The sequence below is a fragment of the Schistocerca nitens genome, chromosome 6 (genome assembly GCF_023898315.1).
Source record: "Schistocerca nitens isolate TAMUIC-IGC-003100 chromosome 6, iqSchNite1.1, whole genome shotgun sequence".
Classification (NCBI taxonomy): domain Eukaryota; kingdom Metazoa; phylum Arthropoda; class Insecta; order Orthoptera; family Acrididae; genus Schistocerca; species Schistocerca nitens.
The window spans coordinates 558,026,523-558,054,413 of NC_064619.1; the positions used below are offsets into that span (position 1 = coordinate 558,026,523).

Here is a 27,891-nt window from a genome sequence, read left to right on the forward strand (position 1 = left end):
GCTGATAACAGCCTTCTTATTAACGTCTTCACCCATAATGCGCAAGGACCTTGTGTACCTCTGTCATTATTCCCCCCCCCCCCCCCCCGCCTCTTATCTGTTCCAGTCGCGAATGGTATCTCCATGGTGTTTTCGGGAGATATACATAGGACGGAGCAATAAATTTGTTGACCCTTCTAGGAACGAAAACCACTGGAACTTTAACATTAAACCACAACGTGACCCAGAACGCCTCTCCTGCAGCGTCTGGCACTGTATTTGGTTTATCACCTCGGTAATGCTTTCGTGCTTACTTAATGAACCTGTAACGAAACGGGCTGCCCTCCTTTTATTCTTCTCCATTTCCTCTATGAAACCTATCTGATACTGATCCGATACTGAGGACCAATATATAAGTACAACGAAATTTTTGTAAGCTAACTTCTTTGCTGACGGACTACATTTCCCGTATACATACACTTACATTTTTTATGGAAGTAGCTGCTTCCAGTGACTGTTCTGGAATCCTGTAATAATAAATACTGGGTCTTTATGTTCATGGCATGCAATACGTTATATTTGTTTATGTTGAGGGTCAACTGCCACTTAATTGCCTCTAACTAATAGTCGAAACTTGTGAGAAAATAATTTTGCTCTGCAATTACTTGAACCGCACACATCAAATATTCAGCTGATTGAACCTATGCATCTTTTTGTGACGAAAAATTCTCTCGTCTCTATTAAACATGCTTGAAATGATTCTGTCACAGTGATTATTTAATAACGTATCCATCTCTGTAATAATTTTTTAAAAGGCGTTTTGTCATGCTTTTTCATGGATGGCTGCCTATGATTGAGAGCTTTCTTTAGCGGTGACTTTCTTAACAGTTTTGTTGCTGAACCTTTCTAATGCAGACAGCGTAATTCCTTTATTACTGCTAACATAACCTTTAATTTGCGGCAATATCAGTTCTAGTGGTAACTGCTGCATCGCACTCGTGGGATTGGATGATTACGTGCCGTATCTTCTTCGTGAACCTCACCCCATTAATTCCCTCATAGCTGTCAATTCTAAAGTAAGTTGTATTGTCATATTTCGTTTGCAGGTGTGACCTGTGGAAAACAGTGGACCGCGATCTGTTTTGTATTTATCAAACACAATTGACCTCCATCTATACCTCCATCTCTGTATCCTGTCGCACAAAAGACACACCCATCACACCGCATACAAAATGTGAAGCAACATCCAATTGAGGGTTCATTAGTCGGGAAGATTGAGCTTGTTATCTTGAATGGAAGTAACCTTATGCGTGCCCCACGGAAGCTTGTTGGCACCATTGTCATCATGTCGTATACTGATGACCTTATAGACAAAAATAACAGTAACCTCTGACTTTTCGCAGCTTATGCAGTTTGCTATAGTGAAATACTGTCTGAAGAACGCTACACAGATCTTCAGAGCTTGATAAGATTTCAAAGCGGTGCAAACACTGGCAGTTCCCTTTAAATATAGCAGGGGGATTTCAAATGTCAAGTGAAGCGTGTTTTATAAAAAGGGAACCAGAGGAAAAATGCTCCTGTTGGAGCATAAAAAAAGCGAATATCTTCTTCTTTAAAAGACTGACAGAAAATTGTGGTAGCAGCTGCCTCAATCCTTATTCTACCTTCCTCATCAAAAACTTTGGCATGCGAACACATTCGCGCTCTTTTAACACAGAGCATCATAAAGCCTTTTACCAAGTATCTCTGCATATGAAGACTCTCTCTCACAGTCTATAGCCTCTATATGTCACTGCCACTGTCTTTAAATGTCTCTCTCAGCTGCTGTCTCCTACTTCTCGCATTGATTTATATCCTATCACCACTGTCCCCTCTCTCATCTAGACTGTCTCCTTTTGTATTTCTTTCCCACTCCCAGTGTCTCCGCCATACATCGGCAGCTCTAGAATTCTGAGGGTTCACGTTTTATTTTTTACACCCCCGTGCTTAAATTTTTAGGCCCTCCCCTATACTTACGTGTTAACTTTGCCACTTTGTGAGGATCCATACGCTCCCTGCCTAGTATTGTCTCCACTCATCTGTATATTTCCACTGTCTCTTTTCTCTTTTGCTCCCACTGCTTCTGTCTCCAACCTTTTCTCTTTCTCATTTACTGGCACTGTCTCTCACTAACCAGTAGCATTTGCTCTCTCTTTGGCTCCCACTGCTATTTTTTGTTTCCTCCATCTCTTTTTCCCTGTCCCTTCCTCTTACTCTCTCTCAACATCACTCTCTCCTCTCACTTTCTCTCCCACTGGAACTATCTCCTCCCTCTTCCAATTTCTCTCTACTACTCTCTCACTCAAAACAAAAAAGCGCGAATATGTTTGCATGCTAAAATTTTTAATGACGAAGTCGGAATGACGATTGCAGTAGCTGGTTCTCCACATTTCTGTCAGAGTCTTTTAAAGGAGAACATATTCGCTGTTTTTTGCGCCCCAAAAAGAGCATCTTTCGGCTTGTTGTCTTTTTCCTTTCTTCAACAGGGTGTGCTACGTATTTAAAACGAATTTTATCTAGGTCTTTACATTTCGACAGTTTATTTATATACCTCGTCACATTTATATGCTTTGATACATACAAATAACAAATAAGTACGCATAAAATAAGGTTAGCAAAAAATCGTTTGCTTTATATTTTTTCTGGATACTTTAATCACCAATGTCAATTGATCGAAAATGCTCGGCTTACGATTCGTATTTTAAAAGGTTAAGTATGTTATTAGAAATATTTTACTTAATTTGCAGTCTTTCCACTTCCACGTAGTTTTTGGCAGAAATTTTAAGTTCTTTTCAGGCATTTTTATCACTCTTGGCCTATTTCTATAGGCCTGAAGTGCCCACCGTGCACAGACAGCGCGTCTTAAAATTTTTATTGGCGAAAAATGGCTAACTAAAAACATACTTTAGTGATCTCAGAACTCTGGCAATAACCCCTAGAATCCTTACCACATGTTCACAACGTTAGTTAAAACCACATTATGTCTCACACCGGTTATTACGTGCATATTTTATGATCTTAAGTATGGTAACTGTGAACTTATGGACGTCGGTAATAGATAATGGTATCGAAAAAAGTTTCAAGGTTCCCCGAGATCATCAGCATTAAACATATGGTAAAAATTTCAGCGATCTACCATGAAGAGAAATTATTGAAAAGTAGCGATTGCCACTACTGATACTTTTCGTACCCAAATAATCACGGTTTTTCGCTTGTTTTTCAGGAACCGCCCATGAACAGAAGGTGCTTTTACAGGCTGCATAAGGCCCACCCTATATCACACCAAATGCAACAGAACTAACCGATTTGCCTGGGCTGGAGGAAATATGTAACATTTAAATTTGACTCTGTACTGTGGGAGAGCTATGACCCGCCAGGTTAGCCGAGAGCGCTTATGAGCTGCTTTCTGGATTTTGGTAGGCGCGCCAGCCCCGGATCGAATCCGCCCAGCGTATTACCGAATGCTGCCAGTGTTACGACCGGCCCGGATGTGGTTTTTAGGCGGTTTTCCAAATCCTGCTAGGTGAATACCGGGTTGGTCCCTAAGTTCCGCCTCAGTTGCACGACTCACAGACATCTGTACACGTTCGCACTCTTCCATGGATTACACTAGACGCAGACAGCTGGGTTACACTAATTCCGTCCCGGGGGGTACGGGGTGGCAGCAGGAAGGACATGCGGCCATCCTTTAAAACTAACCTTGCCAAGTCCGCTCCTAACCATGCCGACCCTACGAAACAGCGGGACAAGGCATCAGCCAAAGAAAAGACTGTAGGAGAGTTACATTATGCCCGTTCTTCCAATAAGTATACAAATAGTGGCTAGGCCAAGGTCTGTCCAAAGCCCTTGACCCCTTATCACTGGTCAATAGTACCTGAAATATGACCCCCTGAAAAATCACATTTTGTTACGTAGATTTTTGGAACATATCGGTAGCGTGCACTGTCGTGTATGGACTGATACTGTAAATATAAGTTACATATAAAACTAAGTGCATTTTGAATTAACTGTTTTTTTCGTGTTATCTGTGCATTTCCAGGTTCGCACTAACCTGTAGAATGAGGCGTTGGCCGTATTTCAATGAATAAAACGCAGAAATAATCCTAAAAATGTGCTCTTTAAACACAATATTTAGTTATTCGCATAGTCACCAGAGTAATGCATACACTCCCGCCAACGATGAACGAGCTCCTTCAAGCCGTCACGAAAGAAATGGAGGGGTCTTGGTGGCAAAAACATAAATAAATGGCCTTGAAATATGTGTGATTTCAGTACATTAATCGTTAACTATTCTTGTGTACACTATAAATAAGTGCTCACTGGATTGTGTAAATACGATCATTTATTATATAACCAAGTACCGGCGCTTGCAGAGTGGAAGTATGCTTAATACTCTCTAAAACGATCTATGGATATTCTGCAAAATATTTTCACAAGTCTATTGTTGGATATTCTTCATTGAAGAGCTAACATCGCCTGTTCTGAGGCTCCCCATAAGCAGCACTTGCGGTGCTGTAAGCTCCATGGCCCATATGTGACGTCTGCTGGTGAACTCTAACCGCGGCACGCCGCCAAGGAAATAGCTCAGATAAATAACAGTACAACACGAGCAAATATTTGTACTAATACGTAATATCATGTGTATAAACATGCAGGACGCTAGAGCGTCTTGTTTACAGTGCCTAAACTTTAATAAAACATTAATAAGCAACGACTTTACTCATTCATAGAAGACAGGTATGGAAAACTTTGCACTTCTGACTGAGGGAAAATAGTAGAATTTAACTACGTATAAATTCTGTGCACTCACAAAATCGACACTCTATTTCCGCAACCAGCCTCTCTCATATCTTTCAACTTCTTCTTTAGGTGCATAGTAATGACTCCGCAGATGATATTTCATTAGCGGGAACAGATGCAAGCGAGACGGAGAGATATCTGCATTTTACAGAAGATGCTGTACAGTAATGAGCTTCACTCTGCTGTGGTGGCATGTGGAGTGTGTAGGTACTCACCGTGCAGAGATCTTCTGGTAACCCAGAAATGCAAAAATGTGACTTACAAGTTCCTGTGAAACTACGATTACGCAGCTACCACCTTCCACTGTCGCCACTGTCGACACTCCCTCTTCACTAGTCTAATTTCTGGATCCTATTAAGTCCTACTTGCAACATTCTAGAAAGTCAACAGAGCGCGATTCCTTACACTCTCTTCTAGCGTATGGGAGGTTTTATTCACTAGGTCATTAACTATGTTCCACATTCGTGTGTACCTTATGGGAATATATAGGTCATGTGCATATGGAATCGTTTTCCTGGTATGTACCGAACAAAGCGAAATAGTAGACGACCTGTTCTGCAAAGCCGGCCGGGATGGCCGAGCGGTTCTAGGCGCTACATTCAGGAACCGCGCGACTGCTACGGTTTCAACCACTAATGTGGTCATCTTAAGACCAATGAGTAAGAACCTCCTTCTGCTGGAGATTCCCCAGCAGGAGGTCCTTACTCATTGGTCTGAAGATGACCACAGTAGTGGTCGAAACCGGTCACCGTAATAAATAAATTGTGATCAAGACTGTTTTTGATAGTAAATATTTGTAGAACTTCGATCACTGTTCACTCCCACAATGTATTCAAAAGTAACTAAAGTACTGTGCTGCACATGTTATCCCAGTACTTAGCCATATTTGCAATTTTTCGTTTAGGAATGATCAGTTTCCTGGACGATTAAAGTACTCAGTAGTAAAGCCACTATATAAAAAGAGAGAAAGGGATAATATAGACAATTTTAAACCTATTTCAATGCCATCAGTGTTTGCTAAAGTTATTGAAAAGCCTATGTATGTAAGCGTAATTGATCATTTCACATAATTTGGTGTCAGATGTACAGTTTGGGCTTAGGAGTGGTTTAACAACTTAAAATGCTGTATTCTCTTTTCTCTGTGCTGTACTGTGTGGATTAAACAAAAACGCTAGTCATCTTTCTTGATTTTACTAAGGCGTTTGATCGTGCTGATCACCAAGTATTGCTCCAGGGGTTAGATCATTTTGCAACAGGGGGAGCAGCGGACATTTGATACACCTTCACTTTAAGAACAGACAGAAAAAGGACATTCTCCACAGTACTGAGAATGGCTATGATGTAGGATCCGAATGGGGTGCCACAGGGATCGGTGCTGTGGCCACTGCTGTTCCTTATTTACACTCCTGGAAATTGAAATAAGAACACCGTGAATTCATTGTCCCAGGAAGGGGAAACTTTATTGACACATTCCTGGGGTCAGATACATCACATGATCACACTGACAGAACCACAGGCACATAGACACAGGCAACAGAGCATGCACAATGTCGGCACTAGTACAGTGTATATCCACCTTTCGCAGCAATGCAGGCTGCTATTCTCCCATGGAGACGATCGTAGAGATGCTGGATGTAGTCCTGTGGAACGGCTTGCCATGCCATTTCCACCTGGCGCCTCAGTTGGACCAGCGTTCGTGCCGGACGTGCAGACCGCGTGAGACGACGCTTCATCCAGTCCCAAACATGCTCAATGGGGGACAGATCCGGAGATCTTGCTGGCCAGGGTAGTTGACTTACACCTTCTAGAGCACGTTGGGTGGCACGGGATACATGCGGACGTGCATTGTCCTGTTGGAACAGCAAGTTCCCTTGCCGGTCTAGGAATGGTAGAACGATGGGTTCGATGACGGTTTGGATGTACCGTGCACTATTCAGTGTCCCCTCGACGACCACCAGTGGTGTACAGCCAGTGTAGGAGATCGCTCCCCACACCATGATACCGGGTGTTGGCCCTGTGTGCCTCGGTCGTATGCAGTCCTGATTGTGGCGCTCACCTGCACGGCGCCAAACACGCATACGACCATCATTGGCACAAAGGCAGAAGCGACTCTCATCGCTGAAGACGACACGTCTCCATTCGTCCCTCCATTCACGCCTGTCGCGACACCACTGGAGGCGGGCTGCACGATGTTGGGGCGTGAGCGGAAGACGGCCTAACGGTGTGCGGGACCGTAGCCCAGCTTCATGGAGACGGTTGCGAATGGTACTGTGGAGACCTCACGCCCCACGTGTTGAGCAATTCGGCGGTACGTCCACCCGGCCTCCCGCATGCCCACTATACGCCCTCGCTCAAAGTCCGTCAACTGCACATACGGTTCACGTCCACGCTGTCGCGGCATGCTACCAGTGTTAAAGACTGCGATGGAGCTCCGTATGCCACGGCAAACTGGCTGACACTGACGGCGGCGGTGCACAAATGCTGCGCAGCTAGCGCCATTCGACGGCCAACACCGCGGTTCCTGGTGTGTCCGCTGTGCCGAGCGTGTGATCATTGCTTGTACAGCCCTCTCGCAGTGTCCGGAGCAAGTATGGTGGGTCTGACACACTGGTGTCAATGTGTTCTTTTTTCCATTTCCAGGAGTGTATATAAATGATATGGCTTCTAGTATCACAGGTGATTCTAAAATATTTCTGTTTTTCGATGACACTGTCTTGGTAATAAATGATCATGTGTACAACATTGGCACTGTTTCAGATAGTGCAGATCAAGACATAAGTTGATGGCTTGTAGAAAATAAACTAAGGCTAAATGACAATAAGTCTCTGTTTTTACAGTTTCTAACACATAATTCAACAAAATCTGAAATTTTTATTACACGGAATGGGCATATGATTAAAGAGACTGAATAGTTCAAATTAGTAATTTATTCAGAAAGTAAACTGTCGTGAAAAGCTCATGTTCAGTATCTTGTACAAAGACTTGCTGCCAATTTTACTATTAAAACAGTATCTGAAGTAAGTGATAGTTACAGACGAAAAGTAGTCTACTTTGCTTATTTTCATTCGCTTATGACGCATGGTACTATATTTAGGGTAATTCTCAAAGGGTATTTTTGGCTCAGAAACAGGCGATTTGGGCAATATGTGGTGTAAGTTCGCGAACCTCTTGTCGACATTGGTTCATCTGTCTGAGTATTCTGACTTTGGCTTCTCAATATACATTGAATCGCCAAAAAAAACTGGTATAGGCATGCGTATTCAAATACAGAGATTTGTAAACAGGTAGAATATAGCGCTGCATTCGGTAACGCCTATATAAGACTGGCGCACTTGTTAGATAGGTTACTGCTGCCACAATGGCAGGTTATCAAGATATAAGTGAGTTTGAACGTGGTGTTGGCGCAGTAACGATGGGACATCATCTCCGAGATAGCGATGAAGTGAGGATTTTACCGTACGACCATTTCACGAGAGTACCGTTATTATCAGGAACACGGTAAAACATCAAATCTCCGACATCGCTGCTGCCGGAAAAAGATCTTGCAAGAACGGGACCAACGACAACTGATGAGAATCGTTCTACTTGACAGAAGTACAACCCTCCCGCACATTCCTACAGATTTCAATGCTGGGCCGTCAACAAGTGTCAGTGTGCGAACTATTCAACGAAACATCATCGATATGGGCTTTCGGAGCCAAAAGCCCACTCTTGTACCCTTGATGACTGCACGACACAAAGCCTTACGCACCGCTTGGGCCCGTCGACACCGACATTGGACTGTTGATGACTGGCAACATATTGGCTGATCGTATGATTCTCGTTTCAAATTGTATCGAGCGGATGAACGTGTACATGTGTGGAGGCAACCTCATGAATCCATGGACAGTGCATGTCAGCTGGGGCTGGTCAAGCTGGTGGAGGCTCTGTAATGGTGTGGGGCGTGTGCACTTGGAGTGATATGGGACGCCTGGTACGTCTAGATACTACTCTGACAAGTGACACGTACGTATGCATCCTGTCTGATCACCTGTATCCATTCATGTCCATTGTGCATCCCGACAGAGTTGGGAAATTCCAGCAGGACAATGAGACATCGCACACGTCCAGAACTGCTACATAGTATCCCCAGAAACACTCTTCTGAGTTTAAACACTTCCGCTGGCCGCCAAACTCCGCAGACATAAACATTATTAAGCATATCTGGGATGCGTTGCAACGTGATGTTCATAAGAGATCTCCACCCCCTGGTACTCTTATAGATTTATGGACAGTCCTGCAGGATTCATGGTGTCGATTTCCTTCAGCACTACTTCAGATATTAGTAGAGTCCATGCCACGTCGTGTTGCGGCACTTCTTCGTGCTCGCGGGGGCCCTACACGATATTAAGCAGGTGTACCAGTTTCTTTGGCTCTACAGCGTGTGTAACGTCTTTTCTTGTTCATAATACCAGCTTATTCCGAAGAATTAGCACCTTTAACTCAATACTAGGCAGAAATCCAGTCTGCATTTGGATCACACCTCCTTGGCTCTTTGCAGAAAGACGTGCAGTGTTCTCTGCATCCATTTTCAGTGAGCTACCATAAGAATTCAAAAACTTTAGCAGTGATTCACGCGCTTTGAAATCTAAACTGAAGAGTTGCCGCATTGGTCACTCCTTCTATTCTGTTGAGGAATTCCTTGAAAAATTAAGCTAATTCCTGTGCTACATTGTTGACTGAGTTCACATAAACTTAAAGCCTGTCGTCTTTTTAGGATTGATAAACATTTTATTTTATCTGTTACTACTTTCCTGTTGTAATTTCATGAACTGGGACGTTCCATGACCATGGAGTTTTGCCCCTCAGCTTGGTCCTACGAAATTAGGTGTGTAATATAAAAAAAGATGAAAAATAGGGAAGTAGCAATGATTGTAGAGTTCGTTTAGTGACAAACATTGACTGTATATGTTCCTGAATTAGGTCGATGGTAAATTCTCCACATTGATGAAAAATGAAAATAGGAAAAATATCGTCCAAATGTTTCAAAACAATTTATTTTCGAAAGAAAATATATACGTAGAAACGAATCGAAAAATATTCATAAAGCAGTATATAGCGCCTTTTTACTTTATCGTTAATGTCTTGTTTCCTTCGTTAAATAGAGTGCCAAATAATGTTGAGAGTTACTTTTCGTCTTCATTAATAAAACAATTTTCATTAGAAATGTTATTAATCTATTTACTTCATTATTTATTTATAACGTAGGGGTTTTCTATGTCCAAGAACTGCGAAACGTAAGCAAGTTATTAATTTCATATATTTGGTGCTTTTTGTGGGAAAATGCTCGTAGGAAAAATATCAGCTGTTGGTACAACCTTCGGAATACATCACGGAGACAAAGCAAACAGAAGAGATAAAGATACAGAAGACACAAAAGCGCAAAGTAACTTGATTGAACACGACTAACCTAAGCGAGAATTGGTTAAGTTCCAAAGTTAGCAGACGAAGCCGCCGCCCCTTGTTTCCTCGCACGCGCGGTCTTCGACGTACTCAAGACTTTAGAATTGCACACTCTGCACAGTAAATTGAGCACTGAAGTTATCGACCCACTGGAGAACTGATTGGCGGCTGATTGCATGCTGACACACACTCAGACCGAGTACTCGACTTTGAGCAGAAAGTGGCTCTTGTAAAACTGACGTAAGGAAGAAACAGACAAAATATCTACAACACGCAATTGTGAGGAGTGTACCTAACGGACTGCCTAGTGCCAGATCCTTCCTTTCTAAAAGCCCATATGGCCTGGTTATGACAGGTTACGCTTTCGAACGTAAGATCGTGATAAATGACAGAATGCGTGGGACTGGCGTGTTTAGTGGAATATACCATTCTTTAACAGAAAACCGGGAACTGGGGTGAGTACTATGTGATAAATAGCACTTCTCGGTTAGAAATTAGGACCCTCATTAAAAACTTGTCGGTGGGGAAGACGCGTCATATTGCTCATAATGATACGATTTACTTCTGAGGCACTGTCCACCAGATTTCTTCCGAGTTTACAGCTGATCGGTATTTATATCCACATTTTAATTATAGAGCACTTTTGGAGTGATGACTTTTCCAGGTGTATTTCCCAAAAGATATGTACGTTCTAGATTCAATATAGTTCTACGATGGATTGATAGAATGATGGATGATCGGCGAGAATTGCTGAAAAAAAGGCACGGATTTGGGCTCACTGGTTACCACGAGTTGACGGTTACTGTTTCCACTGCCTGAAGTCGGTAGCAAGGGTGACCAAAGACGGCAACATTTGGACTCACCTTACCATTTTGCCTGCTGTTCATCTAGTATAAAGATCAGTGACGTCTGCTGGGACGTGGTACTAAGCATTCGATACATCACATTCCAAAAAGAGCTTAAACAATACCAATAGTATCAAAGTTGGTAGAAGACCACGACGCGAGGGAAGTTGCAACTAACTATAACTGCCCATTTAGGCAGCACGCGATCGCTGTTTCCATGCATTCATTTTAAATTGTTGCGCTGGACGCAAAGAGTGTTGCATTTGGTGTTTCCAACTGTATTTACTGGTGGCAGAGTTACATCTGTCCGCCATAAAGACTCATGCACCAGTTTAGCAACAGTGCATCGACCCGTCAGTCGGTGCCTGGAACACTCTCACAGTACTGCGAATGAAACTTCTTTCTTGACATACCTGATAGTTCAAGATCACTGCTGGGGGAAGTCACTTAGACAATGGATCAACGTTGTGCTACAAAAGATAGTTTGCGATAGTTGTCTTTACGTACCAATATTTATTTTATACATTTACATGTTCACTTGTCACCGACTAGTTTGTAGAAGCATCAGTTTAATCTCCAGTTTCATCGGATTCAACACGGAATAGCAACTGTGGCAAGTGGTTCCAACAAATATCAAGTGTTAACCAAAGCAGCGCACACCTCCACGGTAAGGGTAGCTCCTTTGTAACGGCGGGGGAAACAGGATAATACTATACGAAAAGTCGGGAGTATATTGTATATTTCTTAGTTAAAACACGAAATAGTTCCAGGTTATTATGACTAAATTAATTATATGAATGAGAGTTCGTTAGTTACGAAGTCAGTTATTGCCAGGTTAATCGAAGTTGTAGAAATATTGTGATGCACTACCTGGTGCAGAGCCCTAACCGGAGTTCTTGCACTCCTGGATATAACTGTGTAACTTGGAAGCGTGATAGTGTGAACTGGGGGAGGGCTTCTGTTCGAGTGCCAGCCACACCAGATTTGTTGACTGCAACCAGGGAGTTTGCAGGAAGCATAGTGTGATTGCTCCTAAGAGTGCTTGAGGGACAGTTGTGAATGAGGCTGTGTGTTTCCTGATGTCCCAATAAACCATTCCCCATCTTAGTGCTCTGGGAATGTATATTGATCGAGACTTAATACTGAATTATTTCTTTGTCATTTAAAATGTCCCCATTACAGGTAAAAAAAAGTGGAAATGAGCATATGGCATCGTTGGCCGAGAGGCCCCATGTGGGGAAGTTCGGCCGCCAAGTGCATGCCTTATTTCAGTCGATGCCACATTGGGCGACTTGCGTGCCGGTGATGAAATGATAAGGACAACACAACACTCAGTCCCCATGCGGAGAAAATCTCCAACCCGGCCGGGAATCGAACCCAGGCACGCTTGCCTGGAAGGCGAGCACTTTACCACCAAGCTAAGCAGGTGGACACCATTGCAGGTAAACTGGCATCACGTCTGTGCTAGATAGTTATGTCCCACCAGTTCTATGACTGATTCATCAATTATGGACATACCGAGTGAACTGCCATGAGAGACGATATTAGAACTTAGTTTTCCTTACGCACCCCAGGAAAATTAGAGTATTGGCATCGGAATTGGTCCCGTAAACACGGCCAAGTGGGTTGAGAAACCTGTTGGCTGGTAACTAAATGTGCCCCTCACTGGAGGGTTGGACCTCTTTAAAAATTTTGCATCGTGGTAGCCGATTCTGGGGCTGAGTAGATGATTGGCCAGTGGAGGTTACTGAAGAACGACACTGATGCAAGCGTCAACCTAACATAGCTGGGCTTGAAACAACTCTTACGCAGCTCAAGCGAGCAAATTGCCTTTCCAGCATCGAGAGTCACAATCCCCACAAAGACACCTCGCAGGCATCCTCCAACTGAATAACGCAGTTACATAGTAATACAGCATTACATCTGATGATCTTCATTTTGGACAGTCGTTTGGGATCCATCCCTACGCAACGGCTGCGTCAGAGTTTGCTGATAAATCGGCTATGATACCGCTGTTGTGGATACCACTGGGGCATATTGCTTTGCCGTCATGCCTACGATATTGCAGCTCCACGTTGGAGAATCTCCTAGACGTTATTCAATTATCAGGAAAAGTGATTCAAAATAACATATAATATATGGAGTTGATGGCGTCATCTACCTTCTTTTGCTCTGTGCAGGTCCGGAACGGAACTCGTCGTCCCGTTCACAGGCGACAACATGGAGATTGTCCTTTCGCTCCCTGGCGATGAACTGCTGGATGACCCGAAGTACAGCGGATTCGTTATAGAGGTGCTGCAGGAAGGAAGAAACCGGTGGAAGAGAACGGAGGAAGAATGGTACGCCTTGGGAAGCTACGGCCACTGGAAACCATACTACAGTCCTGAGGCTGCCACGGGAGCGCTAACCAAATGGAGCGGTCACAGGGTGCGGGTGAGTGAACAGTTATCCATTAAATTACAGAATATAAATTCTTAACCGGAATTCCACTGTCAAAATGTCTGTTCAGGAATGTATGGGTATTTTGGTATAAGGGACCCTTGGTCTCTGATAACTCGTTACCGAGTTTCTAATTTACGTTTATTAACATGTAGGCGTAAATTTCCGTCTATATGTTTCCCCTTCCAATAACTTGGAGTGACCTACTGTGGTCGGTCAGAAATGTAAAAACACTGCGAGAAATGCGGACTCGAACAGAAATGCTAGCAAAGCCGGCAAGTTGCGCTGTTGTATTTTACCACTCACTGGCAGACACGTGCAATGTCCTCAATACGTTGCATGTGTCAGTCGTGGCCAGAACAATGATTTGTGTAGTTGTGAGTAGTTATGTCAGAGGTAAGTGACTTCGAACGTGGTAAATTGTTCGTGTTCATATAATGGGTTCTTCCGTAACCAAGATAGCCGAAGTGTCTGATGTTTCAATCGTATAGATGTTTTTTTTTTTACTACATACAGGGAAAACGAAAAAGCATCAAAGTCACAAAATGGTTGAAAGTGTGTTCTGAGTGATCGTGACAAGCGGTCACTGAAGAGGGTTCTGAGCAAAAATAACAGGTTAACAACTGCAGAAGTCACTCACGAACCCTGTCATCACCAAAAAATCAAGAAGGGATCTCCATAAGCAGGAAACTGCAGGGTGAAAATACAACTCATCAGTGTTGCAAATGCCCGTAACAGGAAAACACGATGCCAAAGGCATAAATACTGGACTAGGGAACATTACTAGAAAGTTATGTCGTTGGATGAGACGTGTTTCTCACTGTTTGCAACTTCTGGCCGAGTTTATGTCCCAAGGTTGTTGGTTGGTTGGTTTTTTGGAGGAAGAGACCAAACAGCGAGGTCATCGGTCTCATCGGATTAGGAAGGGAAGTCGGCCGTGCCCTTTCAGAGGAACCATCCCGGCATTTGCCTGGAGCGATTTAGGGAAATCACGGAAAACCTAAATCAGGATGGCCGGACGCGGGATTGAACCGTCGTCCTCCCGAATGCGAGTCCAGTGTGCTAACCACTGCGCCACCTCGCTCGGTCCCCAAGGGTGTAACATGGTACGTGTTAGGTGGTGATTTTGGGGACCTCTGTCATTCCGCTTATAACGCTACTTGCCGCATGTAATGCACAGGCGTACCGTGAAACAAACCAACGTTACCCTCTGAGAGGATTGACCCCGCGTGTAGATAATGGATAAAGCTATCGGACTATAATTTTGACTATGGTGAAATTACCAGAAAAACTAAACGGACTTTAACCTTGGGAGTTAATGAAAGTGGTAAAAATCATACGTGAGTGAAAAGAAAAGAACGGTCGCTAGCCCAATTAGGCATATTAATTTTTTAATATATGTTTTAAAAAAACTGAACATTGGTTATTACAGTTACTTTCGTGGATATTTCCCTTTGAATAGTGCACAGGATACAAACTGACACAGTGTACTTTGAGCTGGTGCAGCAGCAATTATCAATAACGCACCCACCAGTAATTATGAAAGGAAAATTTGCATCAAGCTCACATTAATAACAACTACACTCAAGATCATTATTTAAACCAATACTGAAATGTTACAGCATGATGCGCAGAACTAAATCTGGACATGAGGGGCTACTATCTTAACTGACATGTAAAAACACAAGTAAAGATAAATAATATCATCAATACACTGTTTATACTCCTCTACATTTATCAGTTTTCCTTAGCAGCAGTAATAGTCCAATTATCTTTCTACTATGTGGAGAATATGATGGGGACCCATAAACTAGTATAGTGTCACTAGTCAAACTCTATGGTAATTTCAATAAAAAGACTAATTCAAACAAAGCTAATCCTTCACTTCACTTGGAGTAGTTCATAATTTACTTTGCAGGACAAAAAAATCAACAACTTCGAAAAAGGAACCGTTCGTGGTAGAAATCAAAACACTACTATTTTTGTAATGAGATTAACGTATTTTTCTTTTTTACCACCTGTGAAGCAGGTATTTTAGACAATAACATTTACGCAACCTGGCACTGTATTCCTGCAAACCTATACTTTGCAGTAAACTAAGAGTACTTTAGCAAAATCTTATCTAAGTTTGCTTTTGTGGCTTTACATTTCACTTGTGCTACTCCTTTTACATTTGACAAACAAACAAACAAACAAAAAACACTTTTAAACACCTGAATGCAAGAATTGTTCATTTAAAACAGGATAATCGGTTTTAACAGCAGTTAGGATTGGTCACTGCGTAGGTTCGTCATCACGATAGAAGTTATGGTTCTGGACACAGATGTATAGCATTTGGATTTTTATTAGAACCACACACACAAATTAACTGGTCCATGCCCATATACAGCGTGAGTCACCTAACGTCACCGCTGGATATATTTCGTAAACCACATCAAATACTGACGAACCGATTCCACAGACCGAACGTGAGGAGAGGGGCTAGTGTAATTGTTTAATACAAACCACACAAAAATGCACGGAAGTATGTTTTTTAACACAAACCCACGTTTTTTTAAATGGAACCCCGTTAGTTTTGTTAGCACATCTGAACGTATAAACAAATACGTAATCAGTGCCGTTTGTTGCATTGTAAAATGTTAATTACATCCGGAGATATTGTAACCTAAAGTTGACGCTTGAGTACCACTCCTCCGCTGTTCGATCGTGTGTATCGGAGAGCACTGAAACATACATCGCGTTTCTACAGAATGATCTGCCAACGTTGCTCGAAAATGTCCCACTGGAAACGCGTCGACGAATGTGGTATCAGCATGATGGTGCACCTGCACATTCCGCAATTAACACTAGGCTGACCCTTGACAGGATGTTCGACGGGCGTTTCATTGGACGTGGAGGACGCATAAATTGGCCAGCCCGTTCTCCTGATCTTACACCTCTGGACTTCTTTCTGTGGGGTACGTTAAAGGAGAATGTGTACCGTGATGTGCCTACAACCCCAGAGGATATGAAACAACGTATTGTGGCAGCCTGCGGTGACATTACACCAGATGTACTGCGGCGTGTACGACATTCATTAGGCCAGAGATTGCAATTGTGTGCAGCAAATGATGGCCACCACATTGAACAGCTATTGGCCTGACATGTCGGGACACACTCTATTCCACTCTGTAATTGAAAACGGAAACCACGCGTGTACGTGTACCTCACCCCTCATGGTAATGTACATGTGCGTCAGTGAAGAAGACCAATAAAAGGTGTTAGCATGTGGACGTAATGTGCTGTTCCAGTCTCTTCTGTACCTAAGGTCCATCACCGTTCCCTTTGGATCCCTACGTAATTCGGTGGTCTCCGATACACACGATCGAACAGCGGAGGAGAGGTAATCAAGCGTCAACTTTAGGTTACAATATCTCCGGATGTAATTAACATTTTACAATGCAACAAACGGCACTGATTACGTATTTGTTTATATGTTCAGATGTGCTAACAAAACTAAGGGGGTTCCATTTAAAAAAACGTAGGTTTGTGTTAAAAAACATACTTCCGTGCATTTTTGTGTGGTTTGTATTAACCAGTTACACTAGTCCCTCTCCTCACGTTCGGTCTGTGGAATCGGTTCGTCAGTATTTGATGTGGTACGAAATATATCCAGCGGTAACGTTAGGTGACTCACCCTGTATATAGTTGGATGTATGAATTTAGTAAAGCAGTGACGACGTTTTGGTGGCAAGCGACTTGGCGGCTAACTGTACTCACGGCTTTTGATGTACGAATGCTCTATAAAATCTCTTCTTGGCGACGGATTTTCAACATATTAGAGGCATTCCTTTTTGCAGAGAATACCAAATAATATCCAGATCCACATCCAAGGCACAAATCCTTTGCAAAACATCTTCCAATTGCCTCTCTTGACACTGTTTAAGTGTACCGTGCTATGACTACCCACATTGTTCACACCAAGGAGCCGCCAAGTTCGATCGCCAAAACCACCTTTTACATCGCGCCATGCCATTTCCATTGCGGAGAAACTTCACTACGTCTTTCATATACAACAAGTACAAGTGCCCTAAGCATGAACCAGCTTTCAATAAAGATTGTCTTTCTTATAAACATACATATATTACAAAAACTTATTATTTTAACAAATCATTTTTCACATAATTAAAAAACTCTGAGTTTTCTTGTCACAAATCAATGACTTTAAATAACAAAGAATACACACTCCATAATTGGAGATATACAGTTACATAACATAGACCTACTTCTAATCGATATAAGTGTTACACACTGACCACATGATTGGTTGTGGTATGTTCCTATGGGACTTAACTGCTGAGGTCATAGGTCCCTAGGCTTACACACTACTTGATATAAGTTTAATTTACGCTAAGGACAACACACACACACACACCCATGCCCGAGGGAGGACTCGAACCTCCGACGGGGGGAGCCGCGCGAAAAGTGGCAAGACGCCCCAGGCCGCGCGGCTACCCCGCCCGGCACTGACCGCATGGCTTCTGCCAAGGATTAACGGCCATTCTGGCTGATCAGATCGATCCCGCGGTACAGTGTTTGTTCTCCAATGGCGATGCTGTGTTCTAAGACGACAGCGCCCCCGTTCAGATACGTTGCGTCGTCCAGGACTGGTTTTGTAAGCAGGAGGATGAGTTGTCGCATCTCCCCTGGTAACCACATTTGCCAGATCTCAGTATTATTGAGTCTTCGTGGTCTGCTTAGGATAGAATGATGAGTGATCGCTATCTACCTCTATTACTTGAACTTACCACAATTTTGCAGGAAGATCCGAATAAGATTCCTTTGAAAATTATACAGGACCTGTATTTATCCATTCCCAAACGACTGTTTTGAATGTCAAAGGTTTTCCTACACTATTAGGCATGGAAATATGTTGTTTTCAGTGTTTCCTTTATTCTATCCACCCCTGTACAACGCCCCATAGCAAGAGCGGCATCTTTGCGCAGCCTGGAATTAGACGATCTTTGGGGCCAATACGGCAATGAGAGATCACTGCTGTGCTGACGACCGACCCATCGTTGAAGCAGCTTATCTGTACCACTAAATGGCTAAAGAGTTGTACGGTGAAGATTTTCTGTTGCAAGTTGCGTATCTAGCGGTTTTCAGGAGCAACAAATATAAGATTTTCAATGTTTCGTGTGATAGACAGACTTAAAAAATTTCAAATTTTTTTACAATCTGGTCATTAACATGCTCGTAATATCTTACGTTGAAGTTCTAACAAAGTAAGAGAAGTATTCAAGTGAGAAAGTCTCCACAGAAGAAAGGAACATACGGAAAATACTGATAAGAAGTAGGGAAAGGAGATGAGACATTTGTTAAGACATCAGGCAATAACTTCCAGCGTACTAGAGGGAGCTGTAGACGATGAAAACTGCAGAGGAAGATAGAGACGGGAATACATTCAACAAATAATTGAGGATGCATTTTGCAAGTGCTACTCTGAAAAATGGTTCAAATGGCTCTGAGCACTATGGGACTCAACTTCTGAGGTCATTAGTCCCCTAGAACTTAGAACTTGTTAAACCTAATTAACCTAAGGACATCACAAACATCCATGCCCGAGGCAGGATTCGAACCTGCGACCGTAGCGGTCTTGCGGTTCCAGACTGCAGCGCCTTTAACCGCACGGCCACTTCGGCCGGCTGCTACTCTGAGATGAAGAGGTTAGCGCAGGGGAGTAATTCGTGGCTGGCCACATCCAACCAGCCAGAAGACTGGTAAATAAATAAAAGCCTATGTGTTAATACCGATAGTGCCATATTCGAGTGCTTTGACATGTGGGACGTGCAGTACAGTACTTTGGACCAGGATCACATCGCACAGTGAACCCTTTAGTTAAGTGTACCAGGAGGATCCTTACAGGATCTGAACTGGAAACTGAGAATTTGCGCCAAAGTAAATTTTTAGTTTCGATGCGTAAGTAAAAACTCAAGTTTCTATCTTCATTCATGTAGAAGATATAGTCTTCTCGAATTGGGTGTATCGTTTTGAAATATCCTGTATGTAGGCCATCAGGTAAATGTTACCGAAACACGGTGATTAAATTTCTGTGTGGCGGAGAATTTCCCAGCTTTTCCGTAAAATTTTGTTTGCCGCTGTTTCAATTTTTCGGCTTTATATTTAGTAGTTAATTCATATCTAATTCAATAAGTAACGAGTATTTTGGCATTTGTGGTGAGAGCAATGGATTTTTCATATAGGTCGCAAGGCGACACTTTGTATACTGCGAATTCTCTTAGTTGTATTTAGTTTTTCTTTTTGGTCTTATTACTATATTTAATATTAAAACTGCATTTACTTGACTTAAGTGTTGGCTCGATAAAGACTGTGTAATACAGAAAATGAAGGTAAAAATTAAAACAGCCGTTCAGAAAAGGAATACGATGAATTAATTGAAAGGACGGTGAAAATATAAAAACGAATGAACGAGATAAATTTTAAATTTCAATTACGAGAGTTCAAATGGTTGAAATGGCTCTGAGCACTATGGGACTTAACTGCTGTGGTCATCAGTCCCCAAAAAATCAAGAAGGGATCTCCATAAGCAGGAAACTGCAGGGTGAAAATACAACTCATCAGTGTTGCAAATGCCCGTAACAGGAAAACACGATGCCAAAGGCATAAATACTGGACTAGGGAACATTACTAGAAAGTTATGTCGTTGGATGAGACGTGTTTCTCACTGTTTGCAACTTCTAGCCGAGTTTATGTCCCAAGGGTGTTGGTTGGTTGGTTTTTTGGGGGAAGAGACCAAACAGCGAGGTCATCGGTCTCATCGGATTAGGAAGGGAAGTCGGCCGTGCCCTTTCAGAGGAACCATCCCGGCATTTGCCTGGAGCGATTTAGGGAAATCACGGAAAACCTAAATCAGGATGGCCGGACGCGGGATTGAACCGTCGTCCTCCCGAATGCGAGTCCAGTGTGCTAACCACTGCGCCATCTCGCTCGGTCCCCAAGGGTGTAACATGGTACGTGTTAGGTGGTGATTTTGGGGACCTCTGTCATTCCGTTTATAACGCTACTTGCCGCATGTAATGCACAGGCGTACCGTGAAACAAACCAACGTTACCCTCTGAGAGGATTGACCCCGCGTGTAGATAATGGATAAAGCTATCGGACTATAATTTTGACTATGGTGAAATTACCAGAAAAACTAAACGGACTTTAACCTTGGGAGTTAATGAAAGTGGTAAAAATCATACGTGAGTGAAAAGAAAAGAACGGTCGCTAGCCCAATTAGGCATATTAATTTTTTAATATATGTTTTAAAAAAACTGAACATTGGTTATTACAGTTACTTTCGTGGATATTTCCCTTTGAATAGTGCACAGGATACAAACTGACACAGTGTACTTTGAGCTGGTGCAGCAGCAATTATCAATAACGCACCCACCAGTAATTATGAAAGGAAAATTTGCATCAAGCTCACATTAATAACAACTACACTCAAGATCATTATTTAAACCAATACTGAAATGTTACAGCATGATGCGCAGAACTAAATCTGGACATGAGGGGCTACTATCTTAACTGACATGTAAAAACACAAGTAAAGATAAATAATATCATCAATACACTGTTTATACTCCTCTACATTTATCAGTTTTCCTTAGCAGCAGTAATAGTCCAATTATCTTTCTACTATGTGGAGAATATGATGGGGACCCATAAACTAGTATAGTGTCACTAGTCAAACTCTATGGTAATTTCAATAAAAAGACTAATTCAAACAAAGCTAATCCTTCACTTCACTTGGAGTAGTTCATAATTTACTTTGCAGGACAAAAAAATCAACAACTTCGAAAAAGGAACCGTTCGTGGTAGAAATCAAAACACTACTATTTTTGTAATGAGATTAACGTATTTTTCTTTTTTACCACCTGTGAAGCAGGTATTTTAGACAATAACATTTACGCAACCTGGCACTGTATTCCTGCAAACCTATACTTTGCAGTAAACTAAGAGTACTTTAGCAAAATCTTATCTAAGTTTGCTTTTGTGGCTTTACATTTCACTTGTGCTACTCCTTTTACATTTGACAAACAAACAAACAAACAAAAAACACTTTTAAACACCTGAATGCAAGAATTGTTCATTTAAAACAGGATAATCGGTTTTAACAGCAGTTAGGATTGGTCACTGCGTAGGTTCGTCATCACGATAGAAGTTATGGTTCTGGACACAGATGTATAGCATTTGGATTTTTATTAGAACCACACACACAAATTAACTGGTCCATGCCCATATACAGCGTGAGTCACCTAACGTCACCGCTGGATATATTTCGTAAACCACATCAAATACTGACGAACCGATTCCACAGACCGAACGTGAGGAGAGGGGCTAGTGTAATTGTTTAATACAAACCACACAAAAATGCACGGAAGTATGTTTTTTAACACAAACCCACGTTTTTTTAAATGGAACCCCGTTAGTTTTGTTAGCACATCTGAACGTATAAACAAATACGTAATCAGTGCCGTTTGTTGCATTGTAAAATGTTAATTACATCCGGAGATATTGTAACCTAAAGTTGACGCTTGAGTACCACTCCTCCGCTGTTCGATCGTGTGTATCGGAGAGCACTGAAACATACATCGCGTTTCTACAGAATGATCTGCCAACGTTGCTCGAAAATGTCCCACTGGAAACGCGTCGACGAATGTGGTATCAGCATGATGGTGCACCTGCACATTCCGCAATTAACACTAGGCTGACCCTTGACAGGATGTTCGACGGGCGTTTCATTGGACGTGGAGGACGCATAAATTGGCCAGCCCGTTCTCCTGATCTTACACCTCTGGACTTCTTTCTGTGGGGTACGTTAAAGGAGAATGTGTACCGTGATGTGCCTACAACCCCAGAGGATATGAAACAACGTATTGTGGCAGCCTGCGGTGACATTACACCAGATGTACTGCGGCGTGTACGACATTCATTAGGCCAGAGATTGCAATTGTGTGCAGCAAATGATGGCCACCACATTGAACAGCTATTGGCCTGACATGTCGGGACACACTCTATTCCACTCTGTAATTGAAAACGGAAACCACGCGTGTACGTGTACCTCACCCCTCATGGTAATGTACATGTGCGTCAGTGAAGAAGACCAATAAAAGGTGTTAGCATGTGGACGTAATGTGCTGTTCCAGTCTCTTCTGTACCTAAGGTCCATCACCGTTCCCTTTGGATCCCTACGTAATTCGGTGGTCTCCGATACACACGATCGAACAGCGGAGGAGAGGTAATCAAGCGTCAACTTTAGGTTACAATATCTCCGGATGTAATTAACATTTTACAATGCAACAAACGGCACTGATTACGTATTTGTTTATATGTTCAGATGTGCTAACAAAACTAAGGGGGTTCCATTTAAAAAAACGTAGGTTTGTGTTAAAAAACATACTTCCGTGCATTTTTGTGTGGTTTGTATTAACCAGTTACACTAGTCCCTCTCCTCACGTTCGGTCTGTGGAATCGGTTCGTCAGTATTTGATGTGGTACGAAATATATCCAGCGGTAACGTTAGGTGACTCACCCTGTATATAGTTGGATGTATGAATTTAGTAAAGCAGTGACGACGTTTTGGTGGCAAGCGACTTGGCGGCTAACTGTACTCACGGCTTTTGATGTACGAATGCTCTATAAAATCTCTTCTTGGCGACGGATTTTCAACATATTAGAGGCATTCCTTTTTGCAGAGAATACCAAATAATATCCAGATCCACATCCAAGGCACAAATCCTTTGCAAAACATCTTCCAATTGCCTCTCTTGACACTGTTTAAGTGTACCGTGCTATGACTACCCACATTGTTCACACCAAGGAGCCGCCAAGTTCGATCGCCAAAACCACCTTTTACATCGCGCCATGCCATTTCCATTGCGGAGAAACTTCACTACGTCTTTCATATACAACAAGTACAAGTGCCCTAAGCATGAACCAGCTTTCAATAAAGATTGTCTTTCTTATAAACATACATATATTACAAAAACTTATTATTTTAACAAATCATTTTTCACATAATTAAAAAACTCTGAGTTTTCTTGTCACAAATCAATGACTTTAAATAACAAAGAATACACACTCCATAATTGGAGATATACAGTTACATAACATAGACCTACTTCTAATCGATATAAGTGTTACACACTGACCACATGATTGGTTGTGGTATGTTCCTATGGGACTTAACTGCTGAGGTCATAGGTCCCTAGGCTTACACACTACTTGATATAAGTTTAATTTACGCTAAGGACAACACACACACACACACCCATGCCCGAGGGAGGACTCGAACCTCTGACGGGGGGAGCCGCGCGAAAAGTGGCAAGACGCCCCAGGCCGCGCGGCTACCCCGCCCGGCACTGACCGCATGGCTTCTGCCAAGGATTAACGGCCATTCTGGCTGATCAGATCGATCCCGCGGTACAGTGTTTGTTCTCCAATGGCGATGCTGTGTTCTAAGACGACAGCGCCCCCGTTCAGATACGTTGCGTCGTCCAGGACTGGTTTTGTAAGCAGGAGGATGAGTTGTCGCATCTCCCCTGGTAACCACATTTGCCAGATCTCAGTATTATTGAGTCTTCGTGGTCTGCTTAGGATAGAATGATGAGTGATCGCTATCTACCTCTATTACTTGAACTTACCACAATTTTGCAGGAAGATCCGAATAAGATTCCTTTGAAAATTATACAGGACCTGTATTTATCCATTCCCAAACGACTGTTTTGAATGTCAAAGGTTTTCCTACACTATTAGGCATGGAAATGTGTTGTTTTCAGTGTTTCCTTTATTCTGTCCACCCCTGTACAACGCCCCATAGCAAGAGCGGCATCTTTGCGCAGCCTGGAATTAGACGATCTTTGGGGCCAATACGGCAATGAGAGATCACTGCTGTGCTGACGACCGACCCATCGTTGAAGCAGCTTATCTGTACCACTAAATGGCTAAAGAGTTGTACGGTGAAGATTTTCTGTTGCAAGTTGCGTATCTAGCGGTTTTCAGGAGCAACAAATATAAGATTTTCAATGTTTCGTGTGATAGACAGACTTAAAAAATTTCAAATTTTTTTACAATCTGGTCATTAACATGCTCGTAATATCTTACGTTGAAGTTCTAACAAAGTAAGAGAAGTATTCAAGTGAGAAAGTCTCCACAGAAGAAAGGAACATACGGAAAATACTGATAAGAAGTAGGGAAAGGTGATGAGACATTTGTTAAGACATCAGGCAATAACTTCCAGCGTACTAGAGGGAGCTGTAGACGATGAAAACTGCAGAGGAAGACAGAGACGGGAATACATTCAACAAATAATTGAGGATGCAGTTTGCAAGTGCTACTCTGAGATGAAGAGGTTAGCGCAGGGGAGTAATTCGTGGCTGGCCACATCCAACCAGCCAGAAGACTAGTAAATAAATAAAAGCCGATGTGTTTATACCGATGGTGCCATATTCGAGTGCTTTGACATGTGGGACGTGCAGTACAGTACTTTGGACCAGGATCACACCGCACAGTGAACCCGTTAGTTAAGTGTACCAGGAGGATCCTTACAGGATCTGAACTGGAAACTGAGAATTTGCGCCAAAGTAAATTTTTAGTTTCGATGCGTAAGTAAAAACTCAAGTTTCTATCTTCATTCATGTAGAAGATATAGTCTTGTCGAATTGGGTGTATCGTTTTGAAATATCCTGTATGTAGGCCATCAGGTAAATGTTACCGAAACACGGTGATTAAATTTCTGTGTGGCGGAGAAATCCCTGCTTTTCCGTAAAATTTTGTTTGCCGCTGTTTCAATTTTTCGGCTGTATATTTAGTAGTTAATTCATATCTAATTCAATAAGTAACGAGTATTTTGGCATTTGTGGTGAGAGCAATGGATTTTTCATATAGGTCGCAAGGCGACACTTTGTATACTGCGAATTCTCTTAGTTGTATTTAGTTTTTCTTTTTGGTCTTATTACTATATTTAATATTAAAACTGCATTTACTTGACTTAAGTGTTGGCTCGATAAAGACTGTGTAATACAGAAAATGAAGGTAAAAATTAAAACAGCCGTTCAGAAAAGCAATACGATGAATTAATTGAAAGGACGGCGAAAATATAAAAACGAATGAACGAGATAAATTTTAAATTACAATTACGAGAGTAATTTGTGCTCCGAATTAACGATAAATTCGGTTTGGGTCCAGTATTTTTGATAACGTGTTTCGACTGTGAGCTTTATATCTTACGGTTCCATATTTTCAGATTTTTTATATAATTAGCAGTTAAATAAATGGACAACTTTTTCCAAGTAATGAGATGTTGTTACGTAAATGACGCGTGATCTATTTTTGTTGTTTGAGAATCCATTTCAGCGAGATACCACTCTCACCACACATATTTCCCTTTGCATTAACCGATAAAATGTGAGATAACTGCTGGCGTTCGTTCGCCTACCGGTGTATGCAATCCAGAAGAGCACTTGCCCGGGAAAGGCAAAGGTCCCGGGTTCGAGTCTCGGTCCGGCACACAGTTTTAATCTGCCAGGAAGTTTCAGTGTATGCGATGTTATTCACAAGGCCACAAACTGCAAAAAGGTGTAGAGGCACACCGCAGAACTCGATGGTATAAAGAATCGAGAGAGGAACCAGCCAGTATAAGCGTGAAAAATTGTAAAGCTCCATTCTGATCCTGAATGAAATGTACATCTGTGACCCCTCTCTATTACTAAACCAGTCACTTTTCCGGAAGATATCCTGGCTGCCTTCACTCATTCACACACTTCGCTTACTTTATCACCGAGTTTAAACACACAGGCGCACCTACAGCCCAGTGCGGTATCTTTGTGCCAACATCCGCCATACACCTGACGAAATGTCACGAACAACGCGCTCAGTCTCTCTTCCCCTACAAACCGGTGCTAAGCTCTACAATGTCGTGTTTGCTTGGCTCTTGACTACACGCATCTCGTCCCACAGGTCGAGTTTATCGGTAATGAAATCCTGGCACACTGTCTTGATCTCGTCCCACAGGTCGAGTTTATCGGTAATCAAATCCTGGCACACTGTCTTGTTGTATACAGCTGTCGATAACGCTTAACATTCAATATTGTGTCTTCAAAACAGTCATTGATAATTTATTTTAACTGAGTTGATCGAATCTCTCATCCATGTCTACAGTTATAACAAATTACTTATCTTGCTATTTCGTTGACGGCCTCATTGTCTTGTGTGGGATATAACACTCGTTTCAGATCCCTCTTCTGATAGGTAGAAACATTAACTGGTGAAGAGCTTGTGTTATGCAAGTGGCTACTTACCATTATTCAGTGAAATAAAATTTCTGAACTTTGAAGACGTCTATACTCACTAAAATTTCCACACACTGAACTATTAATAAAAGATACCTCTGCCTTCACCACTATTATAAAAACACGTTATCTCCATTTATTGTAACTCATTCACCCAGACAGTCCATTTACAACTACCCTCCCGCCAAGACTGTGCACAACGAAAAAGCACAGAGATTAAATATAAAACGAAACAGCTAGATGATAATGACTGATATGTCTTTGAAGAATTAATAAAACTGAATTTACATAATTTTAAAGAATGATAGCGAACCTATTCAAAAATGTTTAATACGAATATTTAAATACTAACAGTTACTGGCCATATGTTGCTGTGACTCAGCCTGCTTAAACGGAAAAGAAGGCACACGTTTCTAATATGTATGGGAACTGAATGTACGTCACAGTCTCCTTCTCTCCCCTGACTCTGTCCATCCCTGCCTCCTCTTCTCTCTTTCCACGTCCTCCCTCCCACGCTCTCTGTCCGTCACTACCTCCCCCCTCACTCAGTCAATTTTCTGCTCCCCCATCTCTCTCCATTTCATATTGCCCCTCTCTCTCACCTTATCTCTGTCCATGACCTCCTCTCCTTTCCTATGTCCACCTTCACATCTCTCTCTCTCTCTCTCTCTCTCTCTCTCTCTCTCTCTCTCTCTCTCTCTCTCCCCCTCTCTCCCCCCATCTTCTTCTGCCCCTCTCTCTGTCCATCTCGTCTATCTCCTCCTGACAGCTTTCCATACCCGTTTTCTCCCACCGCATTGTTCACCTCCTCTTCCCCTCTCCCTCTGACCGTGAGCCTTGGCTATTGTGACTGCATATTCAGCTTCTCTAGTAGTATTCTGATAAGAAGCCAATAAGCCATAACTTTCCTGTTTGCTAACAATGTTTGACTATCATAACTTATGTATAAAAATGGTTCAAATGGCTCTGAGCACTATGGGACTTAACATCTGAGGTCATCAGTCCCCTAG

At 42.3% G+C, this 27,891-nt stretch overlaps 1 protein-coding gene across 1 annotated transcript in view; it reads left to right on the top strand.

Annotated features, from left to right (window-relative positions):
• The window catches only part of LOC126263462 (uncharacterized), a 165,507-nt gene that overhangs the window by 16,487 nt on the left and 121,129 nt on the right, over nt 1–27,891 (top strand). The window contains exon 3 of the mRNA XM_049960555.1: nt 13,286–13,538. Coding sequence (XP_049816512.1) covers nt 13,286–13,538 — 253 coding nt within the window. The remainder of the gene's footprint in view (nt 1–13,285; nt 13,539–27,891) is intronic.